General features: G+C 36.4%; 1 protein-coding gene across 1 annotated transcript in view; it reads left to right on the top strand.

Moving 5' to 3' along the window:
* Positions 1–25444, top strand: part of R3HCC1L (R3H domain and coiled-coil containing 1 like) — an 87414-nt gene that overhangs the window by 39152 nt on the left and 22818 nt on the right. The window contains exons 3-4 of the mRNA XM_067709760.1: positions 12638–12746; positions 14703–16510. Of these exons, the coding sequence (XP_067565861.1) occupies positions 14717–16510 (1794 nt within the window). The 5' untranslated portion in view covers positions 12638–12746; positions 14703–14716. The remainder of the gene's footprint in view (positions 1–12637; positions 12747–14702; positions 16511–25444) is intronic.

Here is a 25444-nt window from a genome sequence, read left to right as displayed (position 1 = left end):
CCTACCTCAACATCATAAAGGCCATATACGACAAACCCACAGCAAACATCATTTTCAATGGTGAAAAACTGAAAGCATTTCCTCTGAGATCAGGAACAAGGCAAGGATGTCCACTCTCACCACTGTTATTCAACATAGTTTTGGAAGTCCTAGCCCTGGCAATCAGGGAAGAAAAAGAAATAAAAGGAATACAAATTGCAAAAGAAGAAGGAAAACTGTCACTGTTTGCAGATGACATGATATTATACATAGAGAATCCTAAAGATGCCACCAGAAAACTACTAGAGCTAATCAATGAGTTTGGTAAACTTGCGGAATACAAAATTAATGCACAGAAATCTCTTGCATTCTTATACACTAATGATGAAAAATCTGTAAGAGAAATTAAGGAAACACTCCCATTTACCATTGCAACAAAAAGAATAAAATACCTAGGAATAAACCTACCTAGGGAGACAAAAGACCTGTATGCAGAGAACTATAAGACTCTGATGAAAGAAATTAAAGATGATACCAACAGATGGAGAGATATACCATGTTCTTGGATTGGAAGAATCAATATTGTGAAAGAACTGTACTATCCAAAGCAATCTAGTGAATCAGTGCAATCCCTATCAAGTTACCAATGGCCTTTTTACAGAACTAGAACAAAGAAATCTTAAAATTTGTATGGAGACACAAAAGACCCTGAATAGCCAAAGCAGTCTTGAGGGAAAAAAACGGAGCTGGAGGAATCAGACACCCTGACTTCATACTATACTACAAAGCTACAGTCATCAAGACAATATGGTACTGGCACAAAAACAGAAATATAGATCAATGGAACAGGATAGAAAACCCAGAGATAAACCCACACACCTATGGTCAATTAATCTATGACAAAGGAGGCAAGGATATACAATGGAGAAAAGACAGTCTCTTCCATAAGTGGTGCTGGGAAAACTGGACAGCTACATGTAAAAGAATGAAATTAGAGCACTCCCTAACACCATACACAAAAATAAACTCAAAATGGATTAGAGACCTAAATGTAAGACCGGGCAGTATAAAACTCTTAGAGGAAAACATAGGAAGAACACTCTGACATAAATCACAGCAAGATCTTTTTTGATCCATCTCCTAGAGTAATGGAAATAAAAACAAAAATAAACAAATGAGAACTAATGAAACTTAAAAGCTTTTGCACAGCAAAGGAAACCATAAACAAGATGAAAAGACAACCCTGAGAATGGGAGAAAATATTTGCAAATGAATCATCAGACAAAGGATTAATCTCCAAAATATATAAACAGCTCATGCAGCTCAATATTAAAAAAAAACCCAATCCAAAAATGGGCAGAAGACCTAAATAGACATTTCTCCAAAGAAGACTTTTCTCCAAAGAAGACATCCAGATGGCCAAGAAGCACATGAAAAGCTGCTCAACATCACTAATTATTAGAGAAATGCAAACCAAAGCTACAATGAGGTATCACCTCACACCAGTTAGAATGGGCATCATCAGAAAATCTACAAACAACAAATGCTGGAGAGGGTGTGGAGAAAAGGGAACCCTCTTGCCCTGTTGGTGGGAATGTAAATTGATACAGCCACTATTTAGAACAGTATGGATGTTCCTTAAAGAACTAAAAATAGAATTACCATATGACCCAGCAATCCCACTACTGGGCATATACCCAGAGAAAACAATAATTCAAAAAGACACATGCACCCCAATGTTCATTGCAGCACTATTTACAATAGCCAGGTCATGGGTCAACCTAAACGTCCATGGATAGACGAATGGCTAAAGAAGTTGTGGTACATACATACAATGGAATATTACTCAGCCATAAAAAGGAACGAAATTGGATCATTTGTAGAGACGTGGATGCATCTATATACTATCATACAGAGTGAAGTTAAGTCAGAAAGAGAAAAACAAATATCGTATATTAACGCATATATGTGGAACCTAGAAAATGGTACAGATGAACCGGTTTGCAGAGCAGAAATTGAGACAGATGTAGAGAACAAACGTATGGACACCAAGGAGGGAAAGCGGCCAGGGATAGGGGTTGTGGTGTGATGAATTGGGACATTGGGATTGACATGTATACACTGATGTGTATAAAATGGATGACTAATAAGAAAATAAATAAGTAAATAAATAAACATTAAAAAAAATAAGAGCAGTGCGAACAGTAAGGGTAAATATGTATTTTATGAAACTTTTTTCAGTCATGTATAAATACGTGAATCTGTGTACTGTGTCATGATGTGAAATGTTTTTAACTGGAGTGCAGAAAAAAGTTTAAAAAAACTGGCTCAGAAAGTCTTTCTATACAGGAATCTGTGCTCACAGCCGATCAGTTTCATTCACAAAGCTTTTTAAAAAATATAAAAAGATCCAGAAGCATATAGTAAGGTGTTTATAGTGGTTATCTCTGTAAAGTGAGAACACAGATTTTTTTAAAATTTATTTTTAGGTTTATTGCATGATGCTTTTGTATTAAGGGGAAAAAAATCTCTTTTTTTGGTTAGCTTTACACTTCATTAAATTTTTTCTTAAAACTAGATTTCCCCTCTTTTATAGACCTTTGAGCCATCTATTATCCTTTAAGAAAGGGTTGCCTGTTTAAGGAAATCCCATTTTTTCCTACCTGGAGTCTTCAGGCCATAGTGACCAAGTAAAAGAACTTTGTAATCTAGTTTTGTCAGCAGAACACTGAACACTCTCTAAAAGTTTGTAAATGAATATTTACTGCTACATTCATAAGATTACCCATACTCCAAAAATGTATGTATGTGTATAGTGGCCATTGCTAAAGAAGCAGAATTCATTTGTTTGTGTTTCTTAGATTGAATTCAGATGCCTGAAGGACTGATTTTCAGTAGGCTTTAATAAATCCTGAAATTTGCTAAGGCAAATATAACTTTAAAGGGCTTCCCTGATGGCGCAGTTGTTGAGAGTCCGCCTGCCGATGCAGGGGACATGGGATCGTGCCCCGGTCCGGGAGGATCCCACATGCCGTGGAGCGGCTGGGCCCATGGGCCATGGCCGCTGAGCCTGCGCGCTCTGCAACGGGAGCGGCCACAACAGTGAGAGGCCCGCATACCACAAAAAGAAAAAAAAAAACTTTAAAGAAAGATGTTGAGTATGTAAGCTTAATTTATATATGAAATACTGAGGCTCAAGGTACCTTAACTGTCCTGAGGTGAATATTTGAGCAATTCAGAGTATCATATTCTATTTAATACTCCCCTTGTGTTTCTAATAATATGACAAAGCTGGTATTGATAGAATTTCTAATCTTATAATTGCCAACTTTTTGTTACAAGATTTAAAAACTATTGTAAATATGCCTTTATTACAGTTAAACTCCGCATCTCCTATTTTCATCATCAGTTTCTCCCTTCCTATTGGGTCATTCTTCCTCACCTCATTCCAGTGAGGTGTTTATCTCCCCAGCTCCACTGAAACTATTCCAGTGTCACCAGCAACCTCTATCCTGTCAAATCCAATAGAAAATTCTCAGTTCTTACTACTTGACTTTTCAACATTTAATGCAAATGATTACTCTTGCCTTTTAAAGAAATTTCCTTCATTTGGTTTCTGGGATACTACATGCTTCTGTTTTCTTCCTATTTTCTTCCTCCATCTCCTGTGCTTGGCTGCATCTCCCCTTCCTGACCTCTAGAGTTGTAGTTCCCCCATGACTCAATTCCCCCAGCCTTTTCTCTCTCTGTCACTCCCTGGGTAGTTTTATTTCTGTTCTTGGCTTGAATCTTTATGGTGATGACTTCCAAATTTTTATCTCCAATTCTTACACCTCCCCTGAGCTTCAGACTTATATTTCCAGTTGCTTCCTTAACAACTGTACAATGTCCAACAGGCATTCAAATTTAAAGTGTCCATGTCACAACTCCTGATTCCTCTTTTCTTATTTCCTTCCCCAGTCTTCCCTATCTTAGTAAATTTAACCGTCATCACCCAGGTTGATCAGACCGAAACTCTCAAAGTGACTCCTCTCTTCCCGTTACATCCCATAGAACCATACCACCAAGTTTTTGTTAGCTTTGCCTTCAGAATATATGATTAATCCAACCTTTTCTTGTGACCTCCTTTGTTACTACTCTAGACTTGCTGCATGTCTATTGTTAGACTTGCAGATTTTCCTCCTCATTTCTTATCCGTTATTGTCAATTCCTCACATTTTTGCTAGAATGATCTTTAGCAAAGGTTAAGTGAGATCTTGTCATTCTCTTGCTTCCAGTGATTTCCCCACACATTCAAAATAAAATCCAAAGACCTTGTCTTGGCCTGCAGGTCCCTGTTTGTTCTGGCCCTTAGCTGTCTTACCAACTTCGGTGCCCCTTTTTACTCTGTTACCGCACTTGTTTCCCGTTATTCCGGGAACATTTCAAGCTTGGCCTGCCTCATAGCTTTTGTACTTGCTCTTCTTTTTTTCCTGGAATTCTCTTTTCCAGATAATTTCTGTGACTCACTGATTCAACTCAAGTATAAACTCAGGTATTAAATCCTCAGAGTGGTCTTCCCCACTTTTCCATATGGTCTTCCCTTCTAAAATAGCCACACACCCATCACTCTGTATTCTTGTCCCTCCTTCATTTCACTCCACCACATTTACCACTGTCAAACATTATATATTTAAATGCTTATTTTTTATCTCCACCATTACATTGTAAGCTCCATGAGGCCAGAATTTGTTTTGTTCATTGCTGTGTTCCCAGTGTCTAAGAGGGGACTTAGCACATACTAGTTATTCAATAAATGTTTGTGGAGTGAATGGGACCCCAAATCTCAACTGGGGGTTGGGAGAGCATCACCTATTGAGAAGTCTTACTTGCCATGTTTTAACAGATAGTATTTATTTAGTGCCAAATGCAGTGCTATGAGACAAAAAGACACTAACCCTACACTGAAGGAACTTACTGTTTAGAAGAGAGCCAGACGTGCAAACACATACCTGTAAAGCAATATGATAATTGTTTTAATGAAGGTATTTGTAACGATATGTAGTGGGAACTTATGGGCAGGACCGTAGTATATCAGGGAGTCAGTGATGAAATTATAGAGGAGGTGACCTTTAAGGTGAGATTTGAAGGGCAGGTATGAGAGTATCAGGCAGACATCAGACTGAGAAAATAATGTGTGTTAAATCACAGAGATGTGAGAAGGCAGCTGGGCATGTTTCTAGTACTATCAGGAGTTGGAATCAGTGGACTCTAAAGTCTGATATTAGGAGCGGCTGGAGTTGAGACAGCCCGCTGAGGGCAGCTAGGCAGTTTTAGTGTGGCAATGGAGCTAGATCATGTAGGGCCAAATCTGCTATGCAAGATACTTTATGTACGTGATAAAGAGCCACTGAAGAGTTTTGAACAAGGAAATGACCAAATCTGACTTGTATTTTAGAAAATCATGGGAAGCAGTATAGAAGTAGAATGAACAGGGCTTGTTAATTGATTGAAATGTCATAGATAATGACTTCCCGGTTTCTGGCTTGAACTGCTGGGTTGATAGTGATACCATTCACCAGACTATGAAATTAGGGAGGGAAGGACAGTGAATCTTCTGAGGGGATGCCTAGAAGTTAAAAGTGTATAATTATATTTTAGTGCTCAGAAATCTATTGGTTTACGTGTGTCACTTAATATATTTTGTATATTACATTTAATTATAAACGTACTAAATCTGCTTTTAGGATACTTTTATTCCTTTACAGATGCACATATATGCTACCGAACTGAAGGATGTTGGCGTTTCTTAGTTTTGCCCGCTTCTAAGTAGACCAGTGAGAATGTGAATGCTCTTGATAGTCCAGTAAAACAAAGGCAGTTGTTAAATGATTCTAAATCTAAGGCCCTGCACAGTTTTAAACATATATGAAAAAATGCTCCTAAATTTGTTGAGGGTAGATTTCACCACATGGGAATGTCCAATCAGTCTTATTTTCTGATTTATGAAATATAAGTAGACTTTACTTCTTTTGATGCTTTATTTTTTTATCATTATGAAATTTGGGAAAATTAAATTGTTTGTACCAAGATAAGCTTATCTATACATTCATGTTTTAGTTGATTCCTTGGTTTGGTACATTCCCTTTTTGCTGAAAGTGAAAAAATCTGAAACAGGCAAGACACAAGAGGAAAAGCCAGACTGTGTTCTTGTGGCATTAAGGACATGGCCAGATCTTAGACTAGTGCAACGGTTCCATTAGAAATATAACACAGACCAAAAATATGAGCCACGTATGTAATTTTAAATTCTCTAGTAGCCATATTAAAAAATATAAAAATAAACAGATGGAATTACTTTCAATGTGTTTTATTCAATCCATTATATACAAAATAGTATTATTAAACATATAATCAATTTAAGAGTATTAATGAGGCATTTTACTTTTTATTTGCTATACCAAATCATTGAAATCCAGAGATATTTTACAAGCACAGCACATCTTAATTTAGACTGGCCACTTTTCAAGTGCTCAGTAACTGCATGTGGATAGTGGCTAGTGTATTGGACAATGTAGTTCTAGATTATTCTTAGACCAAAAAGTAGAGGTTGCTCAGCATTCTGCAACATTTGTGAGATTATCTTTCCAATGTCAAGTAATTTCTGTGCTGTTTGTTTTATTATTCTATGAAGTATATTAAAGAGTTGCCCTTTTCTCCATTCATCATTTTCCTACTTATAGTAATTTTGTCCAATAAAGATCTGTTTGTCAGTTTTCATTACCTTTGCTTTCTCCTACACCAATTTATGGTAATGGCCTCTTATACTAAAGCAATAGCATATCTTTAAATTTTAGTGATTTTGTTTTTAATTACAAAAATAACTACATTTATTGTAACAAATTCAAACAAACTGAGGTAAATGTATAAAAAGATAGTAATTCTTAATTCTTTTCCCTCTCTCATTTTCTGCTCTCCCAGATGTAACCACTGTTAACAGTTTAGATGATAGCCTTTCTCCCCTTAGGAATATATATTTATGAGAAAACTTTGTTAAATGAGGAAATTGGTACTTTGAAAATATGTCTTAAAGTGGACCTATTTAAAATGGAGACTAAAGTTTCATAATTATTAATGAAAAAAAACCTGTTAGGTTTATTTTTTCTGACATGAAAATGTTTATTTTACCACATATTTAATAAAATTGAGGTTGTAATTACAGTTGTGCTATATATATATGCTTTATATATGCTTTATATATAGTATATTTATATATATTATATTTATATATATAGTATATTTATATATATATAATATATATAAATATACTATATATAAAAATATAATAGATATAATATATATATTATATTTATATTATATTTATATATATTATATTATATATATATGCTTTATATATATATATAAATGCTTTCTTTGTATAATTTTTTTCACTAAAATTGTGTAATAGTCTGATAGCATCCTTTACTTTGATTTTCTTAGTATTTATCATACAGATTAGACAAGAGCTTCAGTTTTACCAAAACTGTTGAGAGCTTTAACAGTTTCTCAAGAGATTTTTCTTTAGCCCTTGACATTTCCTTTCTTGATTCCTGTCCTGTCATCATCCTTGTTAGATTTTCCCTTCTTCAGTTGTTCACTGGTTTGATTCTGCCAGAACTTCATTCCCCAAGGGTTTTGCTCTGAGATGAGTACTTCCTTCAGTATTTTTATAGACTTCATGAAATCCTGCATTCTTTTCAACATTTGTATTTTCACTTTACAATTGAATTGCATTTTGTTTACTTTGTATTATTGGATGCTTACAACATTAGACTATTAGTGAGAGATTGATGGGCAAAGCCAGGATATATAGTTGCAGTAGATGTTAGTGTCAAGTAGAAATGGATTTTATATGTGATCAAGGCACATTTTGAATATTATTGTATTATAAGGACTTTTGATTCCTTGTGTAAACTTGTAACTTAAGGAACTCAACTGCCTATTTAAATAATAGCTAACTTTTATTGAGACTTTTAACATGACTAGCAAGTTTCTATATGTGCATCATTTAATTAATCTGTTCAATGTGTCTATGATATAGGTCTGTTGTTATCCTCATTTTATACTTTGAGTAAACTAAGGCTTAAAGTGGTAACTTCTGCCACAATAAAATTAAGTAATTTTTCTGATATAAGGGCTAGTCAAACGTTGGGCTGGGAACCATAGCCTATACTTGATGGTACACTTTTGTGCAAAAACAAACAAACAAAAAAAATGAATTGGATTGTAATTTTCTTGTTTCAGTTAGTATTATGTTTTGGATATCAACCCATTATGTGGATGGGCTGTAATTTTAAGACAGTTCCCCTATTTAGATTTTCTTTACAGTTTTTATTTATTTTTTATTTTACTAATGTTGACGTTCTTGGTAGCTAAGAGGCTTGGATTTTAATAGCCATGTGGGAAATAAGAGTGGAGGCATTGGCCTGAGAGAGATGAGTTGGAACTGAGTTCACCACTTAAATCTCAAAGTGTTATGCCCTCATTCAAAGAGTAGACTAGGGAAAAAAAATTATTCAGAGTTACAGAAAGAAAATAAGGACGCTTGTCTGTTCTCACCTGGGTTCTGAGTGAGGGGGGAATGTTTCCTGAGATTGTATAGCTACTGTTTTACTCTCATCTGGGTTTGTGTTTCATATTTATATTTACTGTATCATTCAGAAAACTTCAAACTTAAAAATTCACATTAATGAAGAATCACTGTATAGAGGAATACTTATAGTCTGGCTGTATGGAATTCCCACTGATAAAGGCGCATTGATGCTGAACTCACTACCCAAAGTTACAGCACCGCCACCACCAACAAAAGAAGACAGTGCTTTAAGTAAAAGTCAGAGACGCAAGAGACAGCAGAGTTAAATCCTCAGGAACTTCACAAAGTAGAACTATTGAATAATAAATATTTAATATTAAATAATTAAAACCAATTAAAAATTAATTTAAAAGTAAATGCCACAGTTATAATAATGAACATTAAATAATAAAATAGAAATGTTAAAAATGATTAAAGATAAAGAAGAAAACAAATAGAAGAACAACAAAACTATCAAAAACATAAGGCCAGGGAGAACAGAGGCAGGGTGGAGGATAAATAGGACTTCTATAATAAAACTTTAGTCATTAAAATTTAAAAAAAAAACTGATTGGATAAGATAGAATGCAAAATAGACAAATGTGAAGAGAAAACTAGTGGTTTAGAAGATGGATCTGAAGATACTGCCCTGAATAAATAGAACTGGTAAAATTCAAAAGCATAGTGTTATCCCAGTAGAAAAATAATACAAAACACAAACTAAAACACATAGTACACACTTGAAAACACCATACACATAATAGAATATCTTGAGAATCATCAGAGAGGAAAGAGAGACCACTTAAAAATCAGTGACAAACTGACAACAGATTTCTTAACAGTAACAGTAGAAGTCAAAATCCATTAAAGAATGGGAGCAATGTAAAGATATTTTCAGACAAAAACTAAGAGTATATATGAAGGGATTGTAAAATAAAACCATTGTACAGTTGTCTAGGAGACAGATACAAATAATGATCAACTTGAGATATTTAGACAAGTACTCATGTTATTGATAAAATGATAAAGAACAGACTAGGAATATAGTATAGAGCTTTCTGAGCAGTAGAAGAACTCCATCAACCTGAAAGAAAGCAGGAAAAGAAGAAAACTACAAAAAATAGGATAAATGGAAAGGAAGCACAAAATAAAAAGGTAGAAATACTTCCAGATGTATCTATTATCACAATAATGTTAATTGACTAAATTTGACAGTTTGACATTGACAGAATGTCAAATTTGATTGACAATTTGACAGACATTAAATAATTCATAACTTGATTGTATACTGTTTGCAAGAGATACCTGAAACATGATGACACAGAAAGTCTGAAAGTAAAAGGATAAGAAGAGATACCTAACTAAGTAATATAGTTGCTATAGCTATATTACTTTCAGACAAAATAGACTTTTGGGTCGTTGCCCCCCAACCCCGCCAATAGAAGGGATCCCCTTTAGGGTCACCAGTAGAAGGGATCACTTCATAATGGCAAAAGTAACAATTTACCAGGAAGACAGAACAATCCTAAATGTAAGTATCTGATAACATTACTTTGACAAATTATATAAAAATAAATATACAAACGTAGAGAAATCAATAAATCCACAAACACAGTGGGTATTTTATCCATACTTTGCAGTGATTAAGCACAGACAGTAAATAGTATGATTTGAACAATACTTTAATAAACTTGATTTTATGAATACACATACACAGAACCCCAAAATTTAGCTGTTATACATTATTTTTAGGCACAGATGAGACAGTTACCAAAATTGACCATTTACTAGACCATGAAACAAAATCAACACATTTTGAAGACTTGATCTCATTTATACCACAGTGTAATTAAGTTGGAAATCAATTTAAAAGTAATTAAAAATACATATATACATTTGGCAGACACTTCTAAATAACTTATGAGATGAAGAAAGCATGGAAATATGTATTTTCATTATCATGTCATTGCAAAAATCAATGTGAGATTGACTATGAGATCTGAAAAGGCTTAGACACAGTGACTAACCAAGTAGCAGTGAATTCCTGTAGTGCCCATGTTAAAATACTATTTTTCACTAAAGTGAACTAGGGCTTCTTGAAAAAAGTGGCTGATTCCAGCTCTGGTCTAGTATGACAAGCTGTCATACTACAAAGCAAGGAACTATCAAGGATAACTTGGGCTTGTGTAGAAACGACCTTGAAGGGGCTGCCATTGGCCAAAGATAGTTTGAGCTTCAAGAGGAATAATTATTGCACTGGATTGAAACAAAATAAATGAAAATCTGTGAGGTTTTTTGGTTTTGTTAAAATCAACAACAAAAACAAAATGTTGGTCATGGAACCAATTCATTTAGAAACTGGTAAATAAATAATCAAATATTCTGTCTTATCTATATAAACTGTACCTCATAATCACAAAATAGTTGATGAGGGAAAGTTTACTGTAAAAGAATTCCAGCTAATAAATGCACAATGAATGTCAGAATTAGAATGTCATCATTTTGCAAACCCTGATGAAATAGTGTATCTTGGCAGTATTCCTCTAAAGCTATTAAAACCACTGGGTAAAAGACTGAGAGGGAACTTTATAGTGGACGGTTCAGGCTGATGGACCTGAACCCACTGATCAATGTGTATTATTACAAAAAGGAAATAATCAGACATTATTGCTATCTGATGTGATGCAGTAGGAAGTTCATAGCACCATAGATGACATATTCTTGCTATAAAATAATTAAACCCCAATTTTATCAAGACTCTAGATCAACCACTACTTTTTAGGAAGCACAGAGATTATATATAAAAACTTATTAATGCTAAAGAGTACAATGAGCAAACTCGAGAATGTGGGAGATTCTAAAGGACATATAACCCAGTTTCTTTAACAAATGAATGGCAAGATGGGAAAACAAAAACAAAGCCAGTGTGACAGGCACCTATGAAAGACCAGTGCAGTGTGTAGATCTTTTTGGATACTGATTTTAACAAAACGGCCAGTGGTGGTGTATTGGAGCATCTCCTACTGGTGTAAGAGCTAACTGTTTAGGAATTTTTCAAACTGATTATTAAACCTATCCATTATTAAAAATTAAATTATAGCTCATTATTAAATAAGTGACATTTATAAAAAGTTAATAAATATTTAAAATTCATCACTTCCTAATTATTTCATTTTACTATGATCTGTGCTCTTGAAGTTATTTATGTATAGTGTACCTTTATGGTTGAAATACTGTGTCGTGGTAGGCTACTGTGTGTCCTTTTCCTAACTCCAGGTTCATTGATAACACCACATTGGTAGCTTGAAATTAGCCACGGTAGGAATATTTACATCACAGAGATCAGCAAATGCCATAAATCACGGTTTGATTTATTGCTTATTGATTGTCTAGACTTAAAGTGATGGAGAAATGGTAATAATGCTGACTTACAAAAGTGCTATGTCTTTAGCTATTTATTATATTGTGCATAGCTCAAAAAATTGAGAATATATTCTTTCATTCAAAAATGATTATCCACTTCCATAAAGAAGTCACATCACTCACACTGGTGACATCATTGATGTAAGTGAAAATAATACTCCAAACTACACTTGGAAAGCCAGTTGCTAAACATTTACCAGCACAGTGCTGGATGGGCATAATTGAATTCAGTGCTTTGGTAAGAAATAGATAATACTCTAAATTTATTATACTGTTATTCAGCTTTTGAAATAACCATGATGACATGTAGACATTAACTAAGAAAAAAAGAAGGTAGAGTTTTAAAAGCCATTTGCTGTAGCACAAAATAATTTTAAATTTGAAGCCTTTGATATATGTCTGTTGTGTATGACAAATAGAATCATAGAGTTTGAAGAACACTTAAAATTAATCCAGACCAATCTGCCTTACAGATAGAAATTCTTTCTCTAGTATTAGTCCATTGTCTAGATTGTATTTAAATTATTCTAGAGACAGAATACCTGTTAATGGCGTTGGAGAACTCTAAAAGTAGAGTTCTTTTTTATATTGAGGTAAACTTTGTTTTCTTTTAATTTCTACCAGTTGGTTCTGGTAACTGACTTCTGAAGAAATATGGAACCAACCAATCCCGTAGAGCAACCAATCTTCACGTATAAAGGTAGCTGGGATGTTTCCATTTAGACCTTTTTGGGTAAGGAGTATACCTTTAGTTCCTTTAACCATACCTTGTGTTGTATATTTTCTAGACTTTGTAATCTAAGACTGTTGCCTTTCTAAACATCCACATCACTATCTTTTGGCTTTTATTGACTTTGTAGATGAAGTAAAAGCCTTCAGATCTTTTTTTTTTTTTTTTCTGTGCAAATTATACATTTTATTCTGTGTTGCTTGATTCTTTTTTTTTTTTCTGTTAACCCAAAGCAGGTCTTTGTATTTATTCATTCCTAGTCTTCATATTGCTTTCAGCACAGCATTCCAGATTATAGAAATGATATTAAATTGTAATTTAATCATTTTTGTTATTTATTAATCCTGTCGATTTTGTGTCGGTTCACATTCGATAAACACTGTGTTCATTGTTTGCATCCAAATTATTGTTTAAAATGTTGAATTTTAAAGGGCAATGGGAACATAGTTCTCCGTTACATAACCCTCTCTAAATTTGCTTCTACCCATTATCATTACTTTTTATTGTGAGTCCACCTACCAGTTCTTAGTAGACCATATTTTACCATCTTACAGTTCATCATGATATATTTTGTCAGGTGTTTTGCTACCTGAGATCAAGATACATTGTGTCTATGGCATCCCCTCCAATGAAATATACTTTAGTACTCCTATTTTGAAAAATAGACGTTTTAAAAAGATTTGGCATGGCTAAATGTTGAAGTCATATTCTTCCACAAATGGAAAGATAGAAAAGCCATGCAGAATGATGAGCTAGATAATAATTAAGACATCAAAAGAGAAAAGGAACAGGTGGATCACTGGAGACACTTGATGATCAGGGCCATGGTATATCCCTGGGCTGAAAAGAAAATTGCCTGGCCATGAAAGTGGAGCTTCTTCACTGAGGAAGTATTCTGATCAGGTGAAATTTTAGGGATCTGTAATAGAGTGGACAGGATTTGTTAGCCTTTCCCTCTTACTGTCTTTTTCCTTTGAAAGGTATGTGGTGAAATATTAACAGTGGGTGCTTCTGAGTGTATATGGGTGTTTCTTTGCTATGTGTAGGACCTTCTTATTCTCTTTGCTCTGGGCAAACTAGTACGTACTTCACAGTATTATTTTGAAGATGAAAAGAATAACTCAGTATGAGATTGTCTAGTGAATTTCCTCATATTTTGTAGATAGTAAATAAAGTTTTATTTAACCTTTGTTAAATTTTTTCTCCTTGTTAAATTCCATCGACCAACCATGGTAGAGATTGTCAGGGAGTTACCAGTGAGTTGTCCCATCACATTCCTTGGCCTCCACCCTCCTTTATCCTACCCAGACCCATTTTATTGCTACTAGAAGGAAGAAAAATTTATAGTAGGTCACTTGATTAAATAGTGTTAATAGAATGATGACTTTCTCTTTCCCACTACCTGTTTCTTTCCTAAAAATCATAGTGCACAAGCAGCATCTTCTAGAAAGCAGTCCATGATTAGTTGTCTCATTTTCTAGCCCACATTCAAGTTACTCTCATTCATATGTTACTCTTAAAATCATATTTATGTATATATATTTATGTTGAACAAATGTGCTTTTAGGGGTTCTCCTTGAATGTATTCTTCAGTGTAAATTTTGAGCTCCTAAGATGGTTGTGTTTTATGAGTACCTGATAGCCTGTAATCACTTTTCTCATCTGTTTTAATTCAGCTGAAGACAAGGCTACTTGTTAAAAAGTAGAGAGGACTTGGAAGGTAGAGGAAAGAGGCTATATGGATAAAATTCATGGGCTCATGAGTTATTTTGGAATTTACTCTCCTTAGTTGCTTACCTGATTGCATTAATTATTTTATGGCAGGTTTTACTTTTTTTTAACTTAAGGGTTTCTATAGGATGGATTAGTAGGCCCTCTACCTAGTCTTTTAAAATCTCTTGGCTCAATACATTGTAATTAGTTTTTGGTAATTGAATCTTTCTCTCTTTTTTCTTGCAGATTGAGGGGGTGCCATGCAGCGAGAAGCAGAGAGATGCAGAGTTCGAGTCAGGAGGCCTGACATGGCACTTTATGTACCCAAAGCTCGAAGGGGCATAGTAGTGCACAAATCAGGTGATGAGGGAAAAAGCTGTGGTCCACCTAACTCCGTGGTAAAAGAAGAACAAAAGGAAGATTCTTTCTCTCAAAAGGGGATCATTAGAGACAAGCGTGAGGCTCAAAGACTAAGTATTAATCCAGATAAAAAGGAACACAATCATAGGGAAGGAAAGAAATCTTCAACAAAATTTAAGAAAGATGTGTGGCTTCAAGAAAGAAATAAAGATAGTGTTTGTACTAAGAGGGCAACCACAGAATCCAAAAAAGTATTATCCCAAGGACATCAGCAAAGAGTCCCAAATCCTGGGATTATACCTATCATACCTTTACAAAGACATTTTAAACCAAAGAAGGTAGAGTGTTTGGAGGTTGAAACCAGAGATGTGACAGAACAGGATGGGTTGCTTCAATCTCAGTCTTGTTCAGAAATCAGTAAGGCTCAGGTTCCAAACAAACCATTCCAAAATGTGGAATTCTGTGATTTCAATAGGCATGAACTAAATGGGGAAACATTTGAAGATAGAAATTTGGAAAGCAGAATGGAAACTGATGCCAGGGTTGCAGAGATACTATCCCAATTTCCTGGAGATTTTAGTTCTGTGGTGAAACCTGAGAGTATGATTGCACCAGTAAAACCAAGCTCTGATTCTGGAATTGTACAACAAGGCATGCAGACATCGGGTGGAATGCTGAAGCGCAGCAACGGAGGCATCACCACTGATTCTGTTCCTGGAAGTCCAGTTGGTATCATTGATCAGACTTGCATAGACTTGGATGCTGAGAATGTTGGTGATACAGCCAACAGTACAGATTTCATCTTGGGTCAGAAAGGTATAGATTCCATTCCTGAGACTATGGGTCACATCTCTCATCAGATGACTACAGTCAGCAAATTAGAGAGCATAAATGGCATTTTTGATCCAACAATGATTAGAGAGTGTGAGGAGAATGACAGCACTGCTGATGAGTTATGTGTAAAGTGTGAATCTTCTGATACAGCTGTCCTTGCTCATGAAACATATACAAATAATGGATCTAAGAGTGTAGGTGACATTACCAATAAGACATGTATGATGGACATTACAGATATCATATCTGATCAAATAACTGTAGTTGCTGTTAGAGTAGCTCATGAGGCCTGTAGCAACACAAGTAGTTTCTCAGACTATTTCGAAATAAGTGCAGATACATCCCCTCTTCATGTAGCTAAAAGGGGGAATGACACTGAACATTTCAGCAACCTGACTGCTTGCTCAGATATTTATGCTGAGAGTGTTTCATCTAGTTTCACAGAGTCAACAGGAAAGTTGATAGAGAGCTTGTCAGATTGTGCTTCCTCCTTACCTGTAAAGAAGATTGCTGGTAGTAATTGTAACACTTTTTTGGACTCTGAACTCAGTATGTTAAGTGGGACAAAAGTATTTTCAGACAGTGCTTTGGGCGGTGATCAAGATTGTACTGGTGATATAACAGAGGCATTGCATGAGCTTAAAACTGCTGAAGAGTTCAAAACAAAAGAAGAAGATGGCTCAGAGACTACAGAATTTGGTGTAACCTTTCCTGATATAGAATCAGTGTCTGTGGAAACATCCATGGAATCGAAAGCAACTGATATGTCTCACACAGAAGCAAGTGCTGCTACTGAGGAGAGCTGGGAGTCTATGTTTAATGATGATGGTGACTGCCTGGACCCACGTCTTCTACAAGAGGTATGTTTTAGTAGAAACTGGTTGGCTCTTAGGTGGTTCATCAATTCATAGGACCTAGGATTTTAGGGGTAATTTTGATAGACATATTTATACATTCACACACATTACATCCAATGTAACAGTTTTGCAAGAAACTGTTAGGTTGGCCAAAAAGTTCGTTCGGGTCTTTCCATAATATCTTACGGAAAAACCTGAACGAACTTTTTGGCCAACCCAGTAATAGGATTGTAGATTGAGAAAAGAATATCTGATAGATCTTTAAGAAACAAAGCATACAGTGTTGAACTATATCTATTATAGCCAAATCCTGAGAGATCTTACTGAATAGGTTAAAGATGAATTTAATGGATTCTGGCTAACTGTTGAGAAGATACAGAGGGAAACTTCTTCCAAAGGGCTTTTCTGTGTTGACAAGATGTATTTCACACTGGCCTATTTGAGGGGAGAAGAATAATTTATTATTCATATTTATTTTATTTTTCCAGCAGATGTTGGAATGATGTTAGACACTATAGAGGGAAGGGAAGGGTGTAATAAAGGAAGGTATGATTGTTTTTTTAAGGAGTTTGTGCTGAGTTGAAGAGTAAATGATTGTTGAATATGCTGGCTAGTTAGAGTTCATAAATACAAAATGTTGGATTTGAAGGCATCTTAGAAATTATTTAGTTCAATTTTTTTCATTTTCTTAGTTTAGACATTCCCTCTTCCAGCATTTAAATTCCTTACCATAAATAAGAATCATTGGTTTTGAACAGTAGAATCATTCCCCCTTTTATTCCTTACACCTTTGCCCAGAAGGGGAAAAAATGATTTTCCCTATAAAATCTCCAGTTTTGTAAATGGGGAAATTGAAGGTTAATGGTTGTATCTTTAAGACAAGCGGAATCAGTATTTCAATCTACTTCTGTCTTAATCCAGTATATATGTTCTTTCTACCAGACCACTTCCTCCCCTATAAAATAGTTTTGTTTGAGTGACTCCATAGAGCCTTTTAAATACTAAGTGATGAGTCTTTTGATTCTGAGAGTTGAACCAGAAGTACAGAAAAATGTTCACAAGCATGTATAAAAGAGACACGTGAGACTGAAGAGGGCAGCGCATTGGACAGAATTGACTTTCCAGTACCATGCACTTCCTCCTTATTCTTAGGAGGTGTTTGCATGCACATTTGTACCACAGTTAGTACTTCTTATGGGCGAGTCAGGAAACAGCAGGTCTTAAACATTTCTTAAAAGAATATAGAGCAGAAGGCACCTACAAATTAACATTCATGAATCCTTTGAAATTGCATGCAGACTTTTGTAGGTAAGTGCAGTTTTTCATAACTTTTATCGGATTCTCAAAGGTGATAGTTCCCCAAAGTATGGTCCCTGGACCAGCAGCATAAGCAGCACCTGGGAACTTGTTAGAAATGCAGACTCTTCAGCCAGGCTGTCTTTATGTTTATGAGACTTTCAAGTGATTCTGATGCACATAAAGTGAGAATCACAGCTCAAAGACAACATACAAACTTAAATTATATCAAGATGTGAGTGTGGTAACCAGAAGTGGCTGTCAGCTCATAATCAGAAAGCAAAACACTGTTCAGCAGAGGTTTTAGACCCAAATCAGGCTAAGATGTACTAATAATATGGTAAGTTAGGTGAATATAGAGAAGTTAATAAGGATCCAGACATTGGGAGAAGGCCTTAGTCTGGGGAAGGAAGCAGTGTTCTTAGGAGTTGGCAAAGGGACTGCTTAAGGGGGTAGGAGAGCACAGGTGTACGTGGGAGAGAAGAAACAGCTTCCTACAAAAGAAGGGCATGGGACACAGAGCCTTTTGTACATGGTAGACCTAGTAAATATTTACTGAATGAATGTAGGCAGTAGGGCAGAGTTGCTTTCTGCCTTTTTAGGTTAGCCTCCAGGAGCTTTCAAAACATCATTGCTGCCGGAACTTGGATTCTGTGTGGTAGGTTAGGGATATGGCTTCTGTATTGGCGGGAGGGAGGTTTAGGTGTGCAACTCTGTTGTTCAGCTCTTAACACTGTTTAGGTGCAAAAGAATTTAGGCAACTGAGTCTTTTGAGAAGCATAGTAATATAGCCAGAGGACACTAGCCTGACCTAAAGCTGGGAATGGCAGGAAAACGGAGCAGGTAGTGTTTTAAGCTGAAGACAGCCAGTGCCTGGGTATTGCGTTTGTATATCTTCTGAGGTGTTTGGTAGAGATTGGAGTCTGTGTGGAGGCATGAGGATAGAAGAGAGCAAGAAAGAAGTTGGATTGAGAATGCAAGTAATGGATCCAACTCCAAGCTATTGCCTCCTGTGCTCTGGGTTTTAGAAGATGTAATAATAATAATGTTATTAAAAGATGTCACAAATCCAAGAACATTAATAGCTTTGGTGACTATTACTCCTAATTTATTATTTATACTGTTCCAAATGTACGTTATTAAAGGCTAAACCAGAGTGTCTGTCTACCTTGAAAACTTTCCAACCAAAGATTTTTGGCTCTTTTCCCAGCTGGCCTGTTTCTTTGTTGACAATGGCTAGCCATACAGGTATGCCTAGTACTTCTAATAGGCAGGGAAGTATGCTCTAGAGCAGGGTGTGGTAGCCATTGGCATGTGAAGCAGTTTCCTGTGACATTTGAACTTCTGAAACTGCCTGAAGGGTTTAGGTCATTGTTGAGCTCCCAGAACTGCAACTCTTGATGAGTCTCCAAAGATTACACATCTCCTAAAACCGTGGTATGGGATGCCCAGAAATTGAAGTTGATAATTGATAAAGAAAAGGATGTTGGCATGACTTCTTTTAACCCTTTGAGATCTTGGTACCAGCACACAGGAATTATTGTTGTCTAGATAAAACTTCCTCTGCTGCCTCCTGTACTGATCAGCAAACCTATTGGTAGGAGGGTTAGTAAGATACCAGCAGCATAACATTGATGTTGATAGACACTGACATCTGGTCCCTTCACTGGCCATTTCTGGTCCTGATGTGTGTTTTTAGATAGCGGTAAATATTTAGGTAGGAGTTTCCTTTTGTTATAGAAGGTTGCTAACAAGATATGACCATGGAAAAGAGAAAAGGAACACCATTCATTCCCAAACCATCTTCCTTCTGTGTGTGCCTACTCATGTTCATACTTCATCAGTGGTATCTTTCCATCTGGTCTTCCCAATCATGCTGGGAAGACGAGGAAATCCAGATATGTCTCCTCGGCTTTCTCAGTCTTCCTCTTGACTAAAATTTAATCTGCCACAGTGTTTTCACTGTTCAGTCTGGATAGCATCTTCCCAAGAATGCCAGCATCAGTTTGCCATATTAACCTTTCTGTACTGTCTAAATAGGAGCCAAGTCCAAGTTGGTTCAGGATATTCACTTGGTCCCTGCCCATATATTCGTGTACCATATGTTACTATTCATTAGAGGAAACTGGAGCTCTCAAATTTGTCCTCTGGCACTGGGGTCAGTAAGTGATCATCTGACATGCTTCATTATTGTAGCTTTCTTTTTTCTTCCTTTGGTTCTCCTTTTCTGCATTCTTATTCACTTTTGCCCTTTCTTCTCTTTTACTGTGCCTTAATCCAAAGCTATGGCCATGGATTTCTCTCATTGATGATAATCAGTGATATTGAGATGTTGCTGATACCTATTCTAGAGAAATATTTTTTTTAAGATTTATTTATTATTTATTTATTTTTGGCTGCGTCAGGTCTTAGTTGCAGCACGTGGGATATTCATTGAGGCATGCGGGCTCTTTCCTTGTGGTGCGTGGGCTCTTCGTTGCGGGCTGTGAGCTTCTCTCTAGTTGTGGCATGTGGGTTTTCTCTTCTCTAGTTGTGGCACGCAGGCTCCAGGGTGCATGTGCTCTGTAGTTTGTGGCACGCAGATTCCAGAGCGAGTGGGCTCTGAACTTTGCGGCATGTGGGCTCTAGTTGTGGCACGCGGGCTTAGTAGTTGTGGCACGCGGGCTTAGTTGCCCGGCGGCATGTGGGATCTTAGTTCCCTGACCAGGGATTGAACCCGCATCGAACCTGCATTATAAGGTGGATTCTTTACCACTGGACCACCAGGGAAGTCCCTAGAGAAATCTTTAGATGGCACCTTGAATGGCATTCTACTCATTCTGTGTTAATAAATTTTATGAAGTCAAAGTTTGCATTTCTGGCCTTGGTTTCTTGATAAGGTCAGTGGAGGCATAGCCTAGATATATTAGATAATTTTATTTGCAGATAGGAAACACCACTGAAGACATTATCTACTCTTATATTTAATGTATAAAATGTTATGTAAAGCAACTATACTCTAATGAAAATTAATTTAAAAAAAAGTTGGAGTTTAAAAGTCTGAATGTATCCTTCTGCTGTTGTAAAGGATTTATGCCCAAAGCAGTATAGAAAAGGGATGAAAGCCATAACTTATGCTGTATATTATACACTGTAGTTTTATTATCTTTTAAGGGAACTCTTTTTGGATGTGTTAGAACTTAGGTCATGAAAAATTTGAAAAGGCTTGAAATACTTTTAAAAAAATAGTGTTATTTCCCTATTTGCCAAAGATAGGAAGTTAAATGGGTGAAACATTTTAATTCTAGCTTTTGATTTATTCACATTACCATGGACAAACATGAAAAATTTATTTTCTTCAGTTTCTACTGAAGAGTAGAAACTGAGTTAGTAAGCAGTTAAGTAGCTACAGGGTAATAGTGGAAGAGAAAATAGAAACAAAAGGTTTGAATAACCTAACCTACATAATTGAGAATTAGCTATATGGGTTAATTCTGTAAGTAATTATGTAAATAGACATGGTGATATTTGAAGCAACCGCAGTAATGTTATACCATTAACTCCTGGTCAAGTCTCTGTTGTCCATGTCCCTGTAACCCCCTGATATCCCTAATATTTAAATTTGTTATAGCCACAACTATAGTTTAAAATGGTTTATTACGTTTAATTAAAAGTACCTGGGGCTTCCCTGGTGGCGCAGTGGTTGAGAGTCCGCCTGCCAATGCAGAGGACGCGGGTTCGTGCCCCGGTCCGGGAAGATCCCACATGCCACGGAGCGGCTGGGCCCGTGAGCCATGGCCGCTGAGCCTGCGCATCCGGAGCCTGTGCTCCGCGACAGGAGAGGCCACAACAGTGAGAGGCCCGCGTACCGCAAAAAAAAAAAAAAAGTACCTACAGAAGTGTTCTTATTCCTACCTTCCAAGATCAGAGGCAGGATTATAACATAGGCCTTGAACAATAAGGACTAAGACCTGGAACTTTAACCTGTCTAAGAGAGAAAACTGTACGTCTTTTTTAAAAAAGTGGAATGTTAGCATTGAAAGGGACCTGTAACATAATGTTTTATGTTTACCTCTTGCTTTATAGCTAAGGCAAGTAAGGCCCAGAAAGGTTGTTACTGACCTAGCTAAGGTTAGTGCCAGAGTTGGCACTAGAATCCCAGTCTCCTGGTTTCTAACCCTGGGCTTTTTCCATGACAGTAAGCCTTTGCCTCTACCTAAAGCTCTCAGCCAATCAACAGACATTGTACAACCGTACTGTGCCCAGCTCTGATATTGGTGATATGAGGGATAAAAGAGAAGGATAAGAATGTTTAAGGAGTTTATAGTCTTGTGGAGCTGATGAAACTTATTCTCAGAAATGTCTGGAAAAAAATAAAGAAGTATTCTATCTCATTGAATTGAAAATGCTGTTGATTGTGAAATATATCATTATTTTATGTATCACTAAGAAAGAAATTAAACTTTTACACAATGCTTACCCTTTAGAATTTTAATTTTATACATACGGAAAGAGCTCTTAATTAGACATAAATTTTTTATCACATGTCATCTCTTACATAAAGAAAATGTAGGTGAAATAAATTGGTTCTCATTTCCTAAAACTTTGTGTTTATAGTCCAACTCTTTCTAATGATTTCTTTTTTTTTGGAATTAGAACCCAACTGTTCCTTTTTCTTCCTTTTTTTTTAAATTTAATTTTATTTATTTTTTTTGGCTGCGTCGGGTGTTAGTTGCAGCACGTGAGATCTCCATTTGAGGCATGCAGGATCTTTCGTTGTGGAGCATGGGCTTCTCTTTAGTTGTGATGTGCAGGTTTTCTCTTCGCTACTTGTGGCGTGCAGGCTCCAGGGCACGTGGGCTCTGTAGTTTGTGGCACCTGGGCTCTCTAGTTGAGGCACGTGAGCTCAGAAGTTGTGGTGTGCAGGCTTAGCTGCCCCATGGCAGGTGGGAACCTAGTTCCCCAACCAGGGATCGAACCCATGTCCCCTGCATTGGAAGGTGGATTCTTTACCACTGGAACACCAGGGAAGTCCTAATAATTTTTTGACTCAGTCATTGATACTGATGTCTCTCCATCCTGTTACCATCTTCTGTTCCATCAACAACTTTGATGATACAGCATTTCTTAAAAGAATACATAAAAGAAGCAAAAATCATTGTTGCTGGATTCTTAAGCCAGCTTTGCACTTATATAGGGCTATTCTTATATTCAGATTTTCTTCCACCCTGCTGACCACCCTTTCTGCAAATTTTGGTACTGGTGCTTTTGGTGCTCATTCATATTCAGACAAGCAGTGACAATATGCATGATTAAGATGCATACTGGTGTTGGAGATGTTAAAATGTGCATCTTAGAACTGATGAAATACGGTATATATCCAACTGCCAAGGGTTATGATATGGTAGTATAGGGAATGGAGAAACCATCAAAATAGAGTCAATAGGGAACGCTTCAAGAGGAGATGAAGATTGAAGCTGGTGTTAAAAGAGAAGGATCAGGAGCAGACAAGGCATTCCAGGCTGTGAGAGCTTGTAAAAAATATGGAACGTTCCCAGGCTTAGGTCCTGAATTTGTCACTATCACAAGTTTAGATGATCTGTTTTGAAATTTTGTTTTTGTTGTTGTTGTTTTCCTTTTATAATTTATTAAATTGGATTTTCTGCATGATTTATGTAGCCAGAACAATTAAAGTTTATTGGCAAAGGGAAATAAAAAAAGTGTCATTTTCCCCCAAAATTTCAGAATGCCATCCAGAATCATTTAAAAAATATGTATTTCATAAATCAAATTCTTATTGATGGGGGCTCTATGTAGAATCAGTCTCGATAAGCATGCATTTGGACAAAGTAATTAACTTGGGGCATGTGCATTTTATTCATTCCACAAGTATTTTTTGAAAGCCTAGTTTGTGCAAGGTAACGTGTGCAGGGGGGGAATATAGGGATAAATATGACACATCCCTTGTAGTTGAATTATAGAATCAGAATATTGATGAGGAGACTGAAACTCCAGCCTTTCTTTCCAGCCTTACTCCCTGTATTAGTTTGCTAAGGCTGCCAGAGCATAGTACCCTAGACTGACTATGGCAAAGTACCACATAAATTTGTTTTCTCACAATTCTGGAGGCTAGAAGTCCAAGATCAAGGTGGCAGCAAGGGTTAGATTCTTCTGAGGCCTCTCTCCTTGGTTTGTAGATGGCCATCTTCTCCCTGTGTCTTTACATGGTCTTCCCTCTGTGTCTGTGTCCAAATTTCCTCTTTTTGTAAAGATACCACTCAGATTAGGGTCTACCCTATTTTAACTTAATACCTGTTTAAAGGCATTATCTCTAAATACAGTCATTTTCTAAGGTACTGGGGTTTATGGCTTTAACTCATGAATTTTGAGAGGACACAATTAAGCCCATAGCACTCCCCCAAGCCCTCACATTATTTAGTGTAACCACACTGAACTGTTTAATGAATACCACACTCCTTGCATGCCTTTGCACACTTCTGCCTATGGTACTTTTCTCTGTATAATTTCTTTACTTGGGCAGTGAATGAAACAAAGTTCATTCCCCTCTATCCACTGGTAATACCTTCTTCATTCTTATAACTTTATTACATATTAAAATTCTTTGTTCAAGTTCTTTCTCTAATGTTATGTTCAATGTACATTAAATGTTGGTTAGGTGGTCAGGTTGAAGTTGGAGGAAGAGACAGGTCTTATTAATATAGGGTGTTATACAGTGAGTACTGTAAAAGTAGTGCAGATGAGGTAAACACTGTAGAAGTCTAGAGGAAGAGTCAGATTATACATGTGACCAAAAATAATGTGATCAAAGCAATAGGCAGGAAGAAGCAAGATGTGTTTAGGCATAGTATTACTCTTTGGTTGGAATGTAGCATATTTTAAGGGATGACATGACATAAAGCTAGAAATGTATATATTTTAGTACACTATTAATGAGGTAATAAATTACCACAAACTACTGTCTTAAAACAACACAAATTTGTCTTTTACAGTTCTGTAGGTAGAAGTCCAAAATGGGTCTCACTGGACTAAAATTAGGGTATTGGCAGGATTGTGATCCTTTCTGAAGACTCTAGGGGAGAACCCATTTTCTTACCTTTTTCAGCTTCTCCTACACGCTGCCCACATTCCTTGGCTCATGGCCCCCTTCCGTTTTCAAAGCCAGCAGTGGCCAGCCAAGTCTTTCTCATATTGCCTCACTCTGACACACTGACTCTTCTGAAACAATTTGCTTTTAAGGACCCTTGTGATTATATTGGGCCCACCTAGATAATCCAGCATTACCTCTCTATTTTACAGTCATCTGATTAGCATCTTTAATTCCACCTGCTACCTTAATTCTCCTTTGCCATGTATCATGTTCATAAGTTGAGGGAATTAGGACATGGACATCTTTGAGAGGCTGTCATTCTGCCAACCACAGGTAGGTTGGGTCCAGGTTATGAGCTTTAAATACAGCCATTGAAGATTTTTAATCAAAGGAATGTCATGATCAAAGCAGTATTTTGGGAAGTTTAATCTATAAGCTATATGGTGTCTCGAATATAGGACTGGAAAGAAATCAGCACCCCTGAGTTCTTTTCAGCTTTGCCATTGATCCTCCCTCCATCCCTCCTTTCCTCCCAGAACTGCTTGTATCCATAA

This window comes from Pseudorca crassidens, chromosome 16 (assembly GCF_039906515.1).
Source record: "Pseudorca crassidens isolate mPseCra1 chromosome 16, mPseCra1.hap1, whole genome shotgun sequence".
NCBI lineage: Eukaryota > Metazoa > Chordata > Mammalia > Artiodactyla > Delphinidae > Pseudorca > Pseudorca crassidens.
This window is presented reverse-complemented; position numbering and strand designations above follow the sequence as displayed.